At 41.0% G+C, this 14,403-nt stretch overlaps 1 protein-coding gene across 1 annotated transcript in view; it reads left to right on the top strand.

Annotated features, from left to right (window-relative positions):
- cacng5a (calcium channel, voltage-dependent, gamma subunit 5a) overlaps positions 1–14,403 on the top strand; it is a 45,874-nt gene that overhangs the window by 30,197 nt on the left and 1,274 nt on the right. The window contains exons 3-6 of the mRNA XM_026262714.1: positions 1,373–1,414; positions 2,424–2,510; positions 7,236–7,376; positions 8,438–8,583. Of these exons, the coding sequence (XP_026118499.1) occupies positions 1,373–1,414; positions 2,424–2,510; positions 7,236–7,376; positions 8,438–8,583 (416 nt within the window). The remainder of the gene's footprint in view (positions 1–1,372; positions 1,415–2,423; positions 2,511–7,235; positions 7,377–8,437; positions 8,584–14,403) is intronic.

Genomic DNA, 14,403 nt, shown 5'->3' with positions numbered 1-14,403 from the left:
GAATACTGAAAAAAGAATTACTCATCTGTTTTAAATATTGATAATCAGCAAATCAGAATATTAAGAATGATTTCTGATTAATGTGACAATGAAGACTGGAGTAATGATGCTGAAAATACACCTTTGATCACAGGAATACATTACATTTAAAATATATTCAAATAGAAAACAAAATATAAATATATTTCACAACATTACTCTTTTTGCTATACATTGGATCAAATAAAGACAGACTTGGTGAGCAGAAGAGTCTTCTTGCAAAACATTAAAAATCTTACTGTTAAAAAACTGTTGACTAGTATATAGATTACAGAATGTTATATCGTGTGTGTGTGTGTTTGTGTGATTTCTGTCGCCCTCACTTCTGAAAAGATGGCTACGTCATTAGACTTAGGATGCAGACTCCAATCTGTGGACCTCAGGCCATTCCTCGAGAGGAAATCCACTCTCAGATTTTTCAGTTCTGGAATCTACACCACTTTAAGGGACATAAACTTGTCCTGAGGTGAAAGAAGAATGTGCCGCACCATATTCACATGGGGTGTGAACTAACTGCTTCTTTGCAGATTTCGGTAGGAAACTACCATTATGTTGTCTGTCCTGATGACATTTTTAAAGTATTTAAGGGAAAAACAGCCAGAAACATAGCCAGCATCTCTAGGCAATTTATGTGCTATGATGGATGCCAAACCTTTCAGACTCCATAGACTGGGCGACCTCCATAGACCACTCCCCAATCTACTGGGAGGCATTTATCATAATTGCTTTGTGACAGCAGACATATCGTCAAGCCCAGACCTTGCAACCCTTATAAAAAAGAAGTATATTTCAAGTTAATTTTATTAAGTATACCAAAGTAAAGTTCAAGTATATAAGTATATAAGTATAGTAGTCAAGTATATAAGTATAGTAAGGATACAAATATCAGTGTACTAGTAGTATACTTATAAGTGTACTATTTCAATACTCATTAGAACTAAATTGGCCCACTTTGTATAGAAACTTCCGTGTCTCTGAAAAATCTGAATGTGGAAAGAAGCACACTTCAGATCTATTGTGACAAACCAGCTAAAGTGAGAATGAGAACGTGATATTTGGGGTTAGTGGTGGTGCACGTGCTAATATATCCCTTAAAGATCAGTACAAAAAAAAAATTTGATTCCTCTGCACAATCTTTGGGCTAAAACCCAGTCCTTTCATTAACAAATCTTTCAACACTGTACAGTCTTGCATAGAAGATTCTGTACCTTTTCCTGTTTCACCCTGTATTGCACTTACCTCACAAATAGTATACTTGAATGTTGTATAACTTAAGTAATGGGACTTTGTACATATATAGGCAACAAATGATTTCAGTTCCTCTTCCATTTAGAGACAACAGCTCCAGCAACACTGTTACCAGATGGTAAATCAGGTATCTTCCCTTCTCTCACCTCACTTTTTCTCTCTTTCCCAACATGTTTTTTAAATGTTCATTTTTTAAAATGTTTTTTTTTTTTTTTCTGAAAGTCATTTTTACTTTAATTCAGTAAGGACAATAAATTCATCAAAATGGTCAGTAAAGACACTTAAAATGTGACAGAAGATTTATATTCTGAATAAGTGCTTGATTGATGTTTTTGAAAAAAAAAAAACTGATAGTAATGATGTTAGTAATCAGCATATTAGGAAGGATCCCATGTTTTTGACGGATCATGTGACACTCATGACTGGAGTGATGAAAATTCATAAAACAATATATTAAAATACCAAAACATATATCTTACTTTTTCACAATATTTCACAATATTCCATTTTTCACTGCATTTTTAAAATCAAATGCATCAATATATATAATTATTATTGCAGACACAGTGAATAATATGTTTGTCATTCTTAAAATCACTTAATTCTGTTCATTAGAACTTGCAAAACATACATTGTGAGAGTTATTCTTAATGGATTATATAACAGCATTTTGCACCCAGGTCACATCCATATAGGTCCAAATGGTTCTAGACAAGTATACGTTATTGAGTGGCCTTGTTACTAAAAACCTGCAAAGTAAAACGTTTGACATACAAACCTTTGCACCCAGCAGTGTAGCTGACATAATGATTGTGGTCCACTGGTTAAAAAACTTGTCAACAAACTGTGTGTAAATTTGGTCTAAAGCATATTTAAAAAATCCTTTGAACTGTGTTAGGAAAACTATAGCTAATCTTGCAACATAGTTTAGTTAGTTACGATGAACAAGCTCATTCTTCATTCAATTATTAATAATTAATAATTATTCTTTCCATTGGTCAATATTTGAAAGTGTATAATCTGGTGACATTAATTTCTCTTTATTTAAAATGCATGTGATTATTTCATACTGTATTTTATTGTAATTTATGCTGTCATGGTAGCATTTTTAACCTTTTTATTTTATTTTTGTCAAGGAGAGGAGAATGGGCGCTGCTTTACAATAGAGTATGTGATGCCAATGAATGTTCAATTGACGTCAGAATCCACAGCCAGTGTTCTGAGTGAGTGAAAGTCTCCTAAACTTTATGTAAAAATGCATCTTTTGAACTAAAAAAATGCATCTTTTTAAAAGTTGTTTAGTCACTGGGCACTACATCACTAACAAAAATGACTGATTCTACAATAGTTGATTTAAAAAAATAAATTAAAAAAATAAAACTCGGAACAACCTCAGAAACAAACTACCTTAACAACAAGTGTAACCCACAGAAGACCCTAATATAGATGAAAATGGTGAAAAATTGGTGTTTTTATTTTTTACATTTTAGTCAGTTTTTAATTAAATGTTGAAATATTACTCTTTGAATAGCATAATTTCAGTGATTTTACTCACTGAACAAATGTAGAGAACATCTAAAGGTTAATTTGCTGGGTGAAATGCTTCTGTAACCCCATTACAGTAGTCTATATACTGTATGTATACACACTAATAATCACACATTAATGATAAAATGTTATATTTTTATGGGAGAAAAAAAAAAGTTTATTATAAAAAATATGTTCTGATTAAATCACGAAACCTAATGAACTGAATGAAAACTTTCAAATATTTTTCACAACTTGACTTGAAAACTTTGTTTTCTTGTATCACAATCCATCTCAATGTCCCTGTTTTCATTTTGAACAGCATCAGTGATATATCATAAACATGGAAAAACCATGAAAAAAAATCCATGATCACAAACATACTTATGTTTTAAAAAATTTCACCCATTCACAGAATTCACACATTCCACAGAATTCACACACGTTAATATCACTTATACCCTCCACATTCCAGAACAGTATCACCTGTCCCTCTTGCAGCAAGATATAATTATTGAAAAATAATATATATATATATATATATATATATATATATATATATATATATATATATATATATATTATATATATATATATAATTAATTAATTGATTAAAACTCATTAATTATCAAAAAGAGTATGTTTCTATTAGTTTTTATTTTTTTTTTATTTTTTTTACATGGAATAGATGAGAAGTACAATTCATCCATGTAATGTGCAAGGGGCACAGGCAAATTTTGCTACCCATTTAACCCAATGTGGCAAGTAACAAAACTGACATAACAAGCTCAAAATCTAAAATGATCAATGCGTTCAACATCAACTTACATTTACAAGATCTACACACATTAATAAATCACATAAAAAAAATATTCTAGGCATTTTTGCTTACTTCAATTTAGATTTATCCAGTCCAACAAGATAATGTGCTTCAAGGGAAGTTTGCAGGTTTATGGCCAGGTAAATAGGCCAATTTTTCTTCTTCTTTCAAATCTAGCATCCAATAGCATTGCAATGCTAAATAATAGGTGAATAGGTAAATGTGGTCTTACAGGAAAAAAACACATAAGCAGCTTTTATTTCCCTCCTGAAGGAGGGAACGGAGACGTCACATCAAAGACCAACAAAATTGGGATATCGCTTTGATATACCAATCTACTTCGAGTTTAAACTAAACCAGCCAATGCACATTGGCATGCAATTATTGCATCCATCTGCCACTAATCACAGCGTGAGTATAATAAGGCAGCAGGTACAATGCTTACCAGGTTTTCGCTTCAGAACCGAGACTCAGCAGTGGTACAGCAACCGTGGTGACGGAACGTGATGTCTCCGTTCCCTCCTTCAGGGAATGAGGGTTACCATATGTAACAGAGACGTTCCCTTTCAGTCGGTCATTCTTGATGTCAATTCAATGATCGACGAAATAGGGATCCCTACCAAAAGCACCATGGGTGCTGCCCCTTCCAGTGCCCTGTGCGAGCCGCCTGCACCCCTATTAGGTGTAGGCCGGGGCTCGGACAAGTAGTTCCACTAACCATTGTCAAAGCACTACCCCACTAGGTAAGATTGGATAACACTGGGAAAATGTACCCGTTCTGCTTGGAACAGGGACGCTGCGGAAGCCCCATTCTTCCCGAAGGAGTTTGTGGGAGAAAATACACATATGCCACTAACCATTTGAGGTGAGAACACAGGAGAATACTGGCTCTACACGAAGGCTATAGAACCTAGCGAACATGTTAGGGGTCGTCCAGCCCACAGCTCTACAGATATCTGTCAGTGAGGCACCACGAGCCAGCGCCCAGGAGGATGCAACACTTCCAGTTGAATGAGCTTGCAACGTGATAAGCCAGGGTTATGGCATCCACAATCCGCTACTGGGGTAGGTCTCCTAGAACCTCTGCGTCCCAGTCTGAATGCGGGTGCCAAACGGTGCCCCGTGTCTGAGTCAGTAGATCCTTCCTCAGAGGAATCGGCCAAGGAGGGGCTGTCACTTGCTTTACAGATCCAGAAAACTTGCTCCCCATCCTCCTGGACTTTGTACAGTGTATGTGCAAGAGGGCTCACTGGGGTAAACGCATATTTGAGTAGGCCCTGCGGCCAGCTCTGTGCCAGTGCATCCATGCCGAGTGTTCCCTAGGTCAGTAGAACAGCTGGCAGTGAGAGGTCTCTAGAGAAGCAAACAGGTCTACCCTGAGAGCCTCCGAACCATCTGCAAATCAGCTGGACCATCAGGGTATGCAGTCGCCATTCTCTTGGGAGCAATGCTCAAGACAGCTCATCGGCTGTACGGTTGAGCAGGCCCGGAATGTGAACAGAACCTTCTGACTCCAAAGGATGAGGTGGCGGGTGAGTTGCGAAATGCAATGGGAGCGTATAACTCTTTGTCGGTTGATGTACACCACGGTCACTGTGTTGTTTGTTTGGACCAGCACGTGCTTACCTCGTAAGTGACCTTTGAGACAGTTCAAGGCAAGGCACACTGCTAACAACTCTAGGCAATTGATTTGCCAATGCAGCTGCGGGCCCGTCCAAACCCCTGAGACTGCATGCCCGGTGGTGGAGGCATCCGTGCAAACCACAGCATGCCTGGAGATCTGTTCTAGGGGCACCCCTGCCCAGAGGAATGTAAGATATGACTATGGGGTGAGGGTTTGGTGACAGGCCAGTGTAACTTGGACCTGGTGAGTGCCGCGCTTCCACGCCCACCTTGATACTCGGCCATGAAGCCAGTGCTGAAAAATCTCATATGCAACAGGCAGAGCGTTATAAGTGCCGCCGCGGCCACCATATGCCCCAGGAGCCTCTGAAAGAGTTTCAGTGGGACCGCTGTCCTGCCCTTGAATGTATTCAAGCAGGCAATAACCGACCGTGCACATTCCTCTTTGAGGTGTGCTATCTGTTCGACCCAATCCAACTCCGAGAAAAGAGATCCTCTGCATCATTGAGAGTTTGCTCTTTTCCCAGTTGACCCAAAGGCCCAACAGGCTGATGTGCCAGAGAACCAAGTCCCTGTGCTCGCATAACTGATCCCAAGATTGTGCTAGAATCCACCAATCATCTAGATAGTTGAGAATGTGAACACCCTTCTCTCTGAGGGGAAAAAGAGCCGCCTTCGCGACTTTCGTGAAGACACGGGGAGACAGGGACAGCCTGAAGGGCAGGACCTTGTACTGATATGCCAGTCCTTCGAACGCAAACCGCAGAAAAGGTCTGTGGCACGGAAGGAACGATACATGAAAGTACTCGTCCTTCAGGTCGATCACTGCAAACCAATCTTGTGGACGGATGCACCCGAAGATGCATTTCTGCGTCAACATCTTGAACGGTAGCCGATAAAGGGCCTGATTCAAAACTCGCAGACCCAAGATCAGTCATAACCCACTGCCTTTCTTGGATACAATGAAGCAAGGGCTGTATAACCCCATCCTCATATCGGCTGGAGGGACCGGCTCTATCGCATCCTTCACCAGTAGGACTGCCATCTCTTCCCGCAGAACAGGGACATCAGCTGCTTTCACTGTAGTGAAGCGGATACCACTGAACTTGGGTGGATGCCGGGCGAACTGAATCGCACAGCTGAGGCTGATGGTCCGCAGAAGCCAGTGAGATGGGCTGGGTAGTGCTGACCAGGCGCTTAGAAACCATACAAGTGGAACTAGCAGAACCACAGCCATACCCACGGTGGGGCAGCAAGGTGGAACCCAGGGGCCCAAATTGGGTAGCTTGTGAGAAGGCCGGAGTGTGGTGTGAGTGTGGGGTGCAGGGCTCACCTGGTTCCACAGACTGGCAGAGGGTGCGTGATTAGGGCCTTTGTTGACACTCTCGAACCACCCACTGCTGCCATCTGGCGAAGGGGGAGGATGAGTGAGGTCTGGTGCTTGGCCGTAGTTCACAGCAGACACAGTTGAGCAGAACGATACTAATGCTTGGCTTTGAAGTGAAAAGATTCATTGCACCTGCTGCCTTATTATACTCACACTGTGATCAGCGGCAGCTGGATGCAATAATTGCATGCACATGTGCATTGGCTCATTTAGTTTGAACTTGAAGTAGATTGGTCTATGGAAGCGATATCCCAATTCCGTTAGTCATCGACGTGACGTTGAGAGTGACCGACCGAAAGGGAACTGATGTTGTAATATTACAAAAGTGGGCCTTACAGGGTTTAAGGGCAATGGAGTGGTTACAATATTAATTTAATTAATAATTGCCGTTGTTTCTCTAAATGGTAATGATTTTCTAAATGATTTTTAGTTTTTCTGTAAGAATTTATATCCATTAATACCTCATGTTTGACTAGTCAGTTAATCAGCAGCATTTAGACCCTTACATGACTGTATGCTACATTAATGATGAGAAATGTACAAGTATCAGGTATCCTTTATAATTAATTATGTATTTTGGCTTGTTCACAGAAATGATTCGTTCTGCTACTCCTTTCCCGCTGGTTAGTCTATTCTTTATGTTCATTGGCTTTGTGCTTAGTAATATTGGACACATCTGCCCTCAACGCACTATTCTGGCTTTCATCTCTGGAATATTTTTTATCCTGTCAGGTGGGTGTTTGTTTAAAGCAGTGTTCATTATATATATAGTCAGTAAAAATTAATCATGTCATTCTACTAAACAAAAGTATACTTCTTTATAATTTTCAGAGTAAAAACAATTTCTAATGACTGAAAAGATTAAGAACTGTTCATGTCTAGAAGACTAAGTGTATAAAAGAAAGAAATAAGTTTTTAGCTCTTAAAGTGACAGTTCTCTGAAAGGTCAAATATCTTTTTCTCCCAAGTATGTATGCAGTGAGATTAGTCTCAATAATAATTCATTAGCCCAATTTACAAGCATGAAACCTAATTCACATGCATGAAAAATATATATTTAAAAATATAAAAAATATTGTGGCTGTAAGAAAAGATCTAAAGCATTGAAAATCCCCATTTCCACCATCAGGGCAATAATTAAGGGGTTCCAATCAACTAAAGATTTTACAAATCTTCCTGGAAGAGGACATGTGTCTATATTGTCCTAATGCACAGTGAGGAAGAGAGTTTGTGTGGCTAAAGTCTTTCCAAGGATCATAGCTGGAGAATTGCAGAGATTAGTTGAGACTTGGGGTCAGAAAGCCTAAAACAAATTATAAAATAGCCCCTACATCACAATATGTTGTTCACTAATTAATTGCCTTTGATTATGAATTCGATACTGCACATGTTGGTCAGTCATCTATGGTTCTGTGTATTAAATGATGCTCAATCTGAAAGCCCGTGATGGAGTTTAACCTACTTTGTTGTGTATTTTCAACCGTTTCAATATGAAATATAACTTGTATATTGATTCAATAGATTTTTTGGATTCTTGGAAATTCTGGATTTGAATTTTTTTATTTTATTATAACCTGAAGATGCTATGTGAAAAAAATTATTTGTAAAGAAAACACATTTTCTAAATAGCGTTTGTGATTTAGGCTTCCTGCATGCAAATTGGGCTTCGCAGGTGTGTATTTGTGTCGTTTGTGTGAATTGTTATTGAGAATAATTTAGCTCCATAAACATACACTACAACTCTTGCCCTCTTTATTTTTCTTTGGCTCATTTTCTCTTTATTTCTGATACAGGTCTGTCCCTGGTGGTGGGTCTGGTCTTGTATATATCCAGTATTAATGATGAGATGCTAAACAGAACAAAAACGAATGAAGCTTATTTCAGTTATAAATATGGCTGGTCTTTTGCTTTTGCTGCAGTCTCCTTCCTGCTCACTGAGGTAACACTTCCATTTATCTTTGTATATTTGTGTAAATATTAAAGACAGTGGGTCTCATTCAGTAGCTGTGTGAAAAATCTGTGTGGATAGATTTTATAATGCTTAATTTTACCAATACGTTTGAACTAAAAATTATTCTAAATTATGTTAAAGAACCCAGTGGCCAGCGTGGTTTGGCACATTTCTCTGCCGTGATCCAGTGTTCATCTCGACAATCAGGGTGGTGCTACATCCGGTGGACTCAGAGATGATTTAAGGATCGTGGTGATGGCTTCCCCAGAGGGAGTTTGTCACCCCTCAAGCACTCCACAGCCAGTGGAGCGGCTGGAGGCACATGCCGGCTCCTCTACACTGTGGAGGTAGCCGGCCGTTTCCTTCGGTTCACCCCCTTGAGACCAGATGTCAATAATTGCATCAGAGGGCATGCTCTCTCTCTCTGGGGATGACGACCTGACTTTATTGCCCCATTCGTGTGTGGCAGCATTGTCCAAGCCAGACTCAGAGATGACCGCTATACTTTCCTGGGCTGCTGAGAATGTCGGACTCATGTGGAATTCTCCACTTTGTTACGATTCTTCGAGACTGGATGAATGGTTTGTCGGTGGAGGTCACCCATCTGGTGCCATTCTTCTTGGAGGTGCATGAGGAGCTTACAAGATCATATAAGGCACCATTTACTGCCAGAAACAAATTTTGTAGTTCCTGTTAATGCCGAAACTAATTTTGTAGTTCCTAACCACCCTCGTTGGTGGAGCCACTTCGGTGTACATGGGCATTCCCTCGGTGGAGCAGTCTGTGGCCATGCAACTGTTTTCAACAGCTGCTTCGACTTTGCGGGTTGACCCGTGTCTCCCCTCATGGGCCTGTAGATATTCGTCAGGTTTAACTGGCAGTGCTTACAGAGCTTGTGGGGAGATGGCTTCTGCCCTTCATGCCATGGCATTACTGCAGGTCATCAGGCCAAAGCCCTGAGAGACCTGCATGAGGATGGCCATGACCTAATGGTTCTGTATGAACTACGTACTGCAATGGATCTCGCATTTTTAGTGACAAAGATGACTGCACAATCTTGCGATGTCCATGCTAATGGCCCAAAGTGCCATATCTGGCTGTGTCTGGCCAACATGAAGGAGCATGATAAGGTGTAGTTACTGAATTCTCCCGTGTCACAGACCGGCCTTTTCGGCGACACTGTAGAGAGCTTTACACAGCATTTATTGGTGGAACAGAAGCAGACTGAGGCATTCAAACACATTGGGTTCCCGACGGGTTCGGTCGGGTTCAGGCTTAATATATATCATCTTACGCGGGCTCACGTTGGGCTTGGGTTTGCGCTCCGGTTTGCGAGGTAAACGAGCGATCATGTGATGTGTTTCGATTAGCGCGAGAAAGATGCGAAAATGGATGCCGAGTAGGTGTAATGGAGGATTGCCTCTTGTGATTACATTTTGGTTGCACCAGCAACTAAAGCAAAGTCTGAGGGCATTCCAGTGTTTCACATTCGAGGGTCAGGCATATCAGTACATGATCCTGCCCTTCAGGCACCTCAGCCAGTTGGTTCTTCAGGTCCACTGGAAAAAAGAGCAAACTTGTGCCAATGCAGAGGATCTCTGTTCTCTGCATGGAGTTGGATTCAGTCAGCACGCCTCACCCAGGAACATATTCAGTCAGTGCTGAACTGCCAGAGGACTTTATCAGTTTGCCCCATATGAGACCGCCTCAGTACTGGCTCAATGTCCAAGTTCTGAGGTGGGCATAACGATGCGGTACTGGGTTCAGATTACACCGGCCTGCCGCAGAAACTTTAGCCAGTGGTCAGATCCCTCATTTCTCCGGGCAGGGGTGCCCCTGAAAAAGATTTCCAGGCATGATGTAGTACAAGTACAATCTTAATTAATCAGAGTCAAACTATTCTATAATCGGAAGGAATGTTTAGCCAGTATTTGTTTATTCTTTTGAAATTAAACAACTTTTTTTATTTATCTATGTATCTGTTTATTTAAAATATTTATTTTCACATCAAATTTCTCTGCACATGTGTTGAGTAGAGGAAAGCCCTAGATGGTTTGGGATTGCTTAATGCAAATAATTACATAATTACAAATAATACCATTACAGCATTCTGTCATTTAGAATAATATGAATGAATTTATTCGGTAGCCAGGTGTTTAAATATTAATAAATATGTATAAGCATCCATAAGGTGTGGAAAAGTTTTGACCATGTTTATAATAAGAATAATGAGTGAATAATGACGCACCATCAGTGAGCACAGGAATGCGCTGTATAGTTTCGGTTCCTTGCCGCTGTCGCCTCTGGCTTGCTTAGTTGGGGTCACTTCATCTACAGCGATATCGTTGACTTGATTGCAAATAAATGCACAGACATTATTTAAACTGAACAGAGATGACATCACTGAATTCAATGATGAACTGCCTTTAACTGTCATTATTGACACACTCTGTTTTCCTAATGAATGTTGTTCAGTTGCTTTGACGCAATGTATTTTGTTTAAAGTGCTATGTAAATAAAGGTGACTTGACTTGACTATCCATCCCTGAAGATTGGTTGGCAGCAATCGACCTGAAAGACACATACTTTCATGTTTTGATTCTCCCATGTCACAGGTCATTCCAGTGTTTCACATTCGAGGGTCAGGCATATCAGTACATGATCCTGCCCTTCAGGCACCTCAGCCAGTTGGTTCTTCAGGTCCACTGGAAAAAAGAGCAAACTTGTGCCAATGCAGAGGATCTCTGTTCTCTGCATGGAGTTGGATTCAGTCAGCACGCCTCACCCAGGAACATATTCAGTCAGTGCTGAACTGCCATAAGACTTTATCAGTTTGCCCCATATGAGACCGCCTCAGTACTGGCTCAATGTCCAAGTTCTGAGGTGGGCATAACGATGCGGTACTGGGTTCAGATTACACCGGCCTGCCGCAGAAACTTTAGCCAGTGGTCAGATCCCTCATTTCTCCGGGCAGGGGTGCCCCTGAAAAAGATTTCCAGGCATGATGTGGTATTCACAGATACTTCGGCCACTGCCTGGGGGGCCACATGCAATGGGCATGCAGTGTAAGGGTTTTGGATGGGTCCCCAACTGCATTGGCATATCATTTGCCTTGAGTTGCTAGTAATACACCTTGCCCCTGAGCTGCCTCAGAGACTGCATACAGGGCAGGAACATTCTGGTATGCACAAACAACATTGCGTATGTCAACATTTCACATGTTGCAACTGACCCGCTACCTCCTCCTGTGGAGTCAGGAGCATCTGAGATCCCTTCATGCCATCCACATCCTGGGTGTGTTCAATCAGGCTGCCGACAAACTGTCTAAAGCAACACTTCGAGTAGACTCCACCACGGATCAGCTGATCTGGTGACAGTTCGTAGCTGCTCAGGCAGACCTGTTTGCATCTCCAGAAACCAGTGGTTCCACTCCCTAACAGAGGCAATGCTTGGCACCAGGGCCTGCACAAATTTGTGTTCACCTAAGTTAGCCGGCTCACACAGACACTGTTAGATCAAGGAGGACAAGGAGCAGGTCTTGTTTGTGGCTCCATATTGGCCCAACAGGACCTGATTCCCGGAACTCATGGTCCTCACAACAGCCCCTCCCTGGGCGATTCCTCTGAGGAAAGATCTGCTTTCCCAGAGTCAGGGCACCCTTTGGCACCAATGTCCAGACCTGTGGAGACTTGTGTGAAGGACATGCGTGTTCCCTGGACGGTGTGTATCCACAATACAGGCCTATGCACTGATGTGGAATCTGTTCTTTGAATGGTGTTCCCCCCACCGGTAGGACCCACAGAGATGTTCAGTCAGAGCCGTGCTTTCCTTCTTGCAACAAGGTGCGCAAGGTGTTTCCTCCTGTGTTCTCACCTTAAATGGGTTGTGGCAATAAGAGGCCCCTGTTCAGAGTATCAGAGTTCTCCAGAGAGTCCCCTGACCGGGGAGTCCTCCAGGACTCCGGCAGCCAGATGTGGCAGAGTGTCAGGCCCCAGGCCCATCAGCCAATGAATTCCTGAAATCTGGTATGAGGTTAGTGCCCATATGAGTAACCCGGTTGGGATACCATATGTGTATTTCCATGGTACAGCTAATAAGGCCGTGTTTGCCCTGGCAGACCACATTATCCAGTCTCTAAATGATGCAGCCATGAGCTATGTCAGAGACTTCTTCAGGGTTCCTTCACGTGAGTAAATGTCACTTAACACCCTCTGGGAGGAGGTGACTCCACAGTGTGTCCTCTTCCAAGTGGAAGGACACACTTTCCCAGTGTTATCCTAGTCCTACCCTAGTCCTACTGTTGGTTTGCGAGGAACAACTGTAGTCGACCTTCTCTGTGTAGAGACTGCTCGTATTGTCTGCCTTACGGGAAGGATCAGGAGGCCTACACAGGACACTGGAGGGGTCAGCACCTGTGATGCGTTGGTAGGGATCCCAATTCATCAGTCATCAGTGACATGACGTCAAGGAAGGTGGCAATGGAGATATTATGTCCTGTCGCCACATTTGCTGTACCACTGCTGAGCTGCCGGGTCACCGGCTCGGCTTCTCAGCGGAAGCATAAATTAATGTGGTGCCCCAGCTGCCTCTTAAACTCACACTGTGATCAGTGGCAGCTGGGTGCAATAATCGCATGCCAGTGTGGATTTGCTCGTCTCATTACACTTGAAGTGTATTGGTCTCTCTGGCCAGATCCTAATTAGTTGGTCATTACCAAATGTGACGTCTCCGTTCCCTCCTTCAGGAGACATTTTTCCAGGATCTCCAGTTGCCAAAGAGGTAATTCCTGGTATTCGGTGCCTTTTGTGTCCCCAGTGAAGATCATATTGAATATGATCTTAAAATAAATAAATAAAAACTTTATAGTATTTTAATCCACCAAATTATCTCAAATTTATGTAATTAGTTTTCTTTTTAATATATATTCTGTTTTGCTATCTTCATGCTGTCAGCCAAAATCAGATTTTTGTATTTCATTGGAATCTGATCTAAATGATTGACTGTCCATTATTGTGTATTGTATATTGTAACTGTTCAGATCTGATTTGTGTTCCATTTTTATTTTGGAAAATTGATTACAGATTACAAGTTATCCTGTTAAAATGTAGCGTAACTATTTCAGTTACTTTATTAATGTAACTGATTTGATTTTTTTTTTTAATAATTTTTCTTAATTTTAAAAAAAATTTCAACTGTTAATCAAACGTAAACCAGGCTAAGATAACCTTACAATAATACTCAAAACTGATTACTTTCAGACTTTCAAAATCCTTCATCACTTGAATTAAGATTATAATATTTTAAGTTTAAAGAGCAGCTGCCACAAAATCAGACTTATTAACTGATCATTCTGAGGTTAGATACAGATTTTAAATCATAACGAGATATAGTTTAATAGATATGATACACTTTTTTAGTCATACATGTAGTATGTTGATTATATTATTATCTGCTCACTATCCTTTACTCAGCACTTGCTTGATCTCCAAGCTGTTTTTCATAAGATGCTGTCTTAACATTTAAATTGTGAAGAAACATTTAAATTAACATTTAAGTTAAATTAAATTAACATTTAAATTGTTTGGCTGTTTCCAGTAAAGTGGAAGCCATTTGTGCTGAAAAAACACAAGGAAGTCCAGCATTTCCTTGAATTAGCAGTGCAATACCACCAGTTTGTTCCCTGTTTTTGTAGGTTCACTGATAAGTCCAAGCTTTTTAGTGCATGCACCAATGCCAACAGGCATTTAAGCATCTGAAAATGTATTTAATGTTCCACTCACCCTGGGACATCCAAATTTAGAACATTAC

The sequence above is a fragment of the Carassius auratus genome, chromosome 6 (assembly GCF_003368295.1).
Source record: "Carassius auratus strain Wakin chromosome 6, ASM336829v1, whole genome shotgun sequence".
Classification (NCBI taxonomy): Eukaryota; Metazoa; Chordata; class Actinopteri; order Cypriniformes; family Cyprinidae; genus Carassius; species Carassius auratus.
This window is presented reverse-complemented; position numbering and strand designations above follow the sequence as displayed.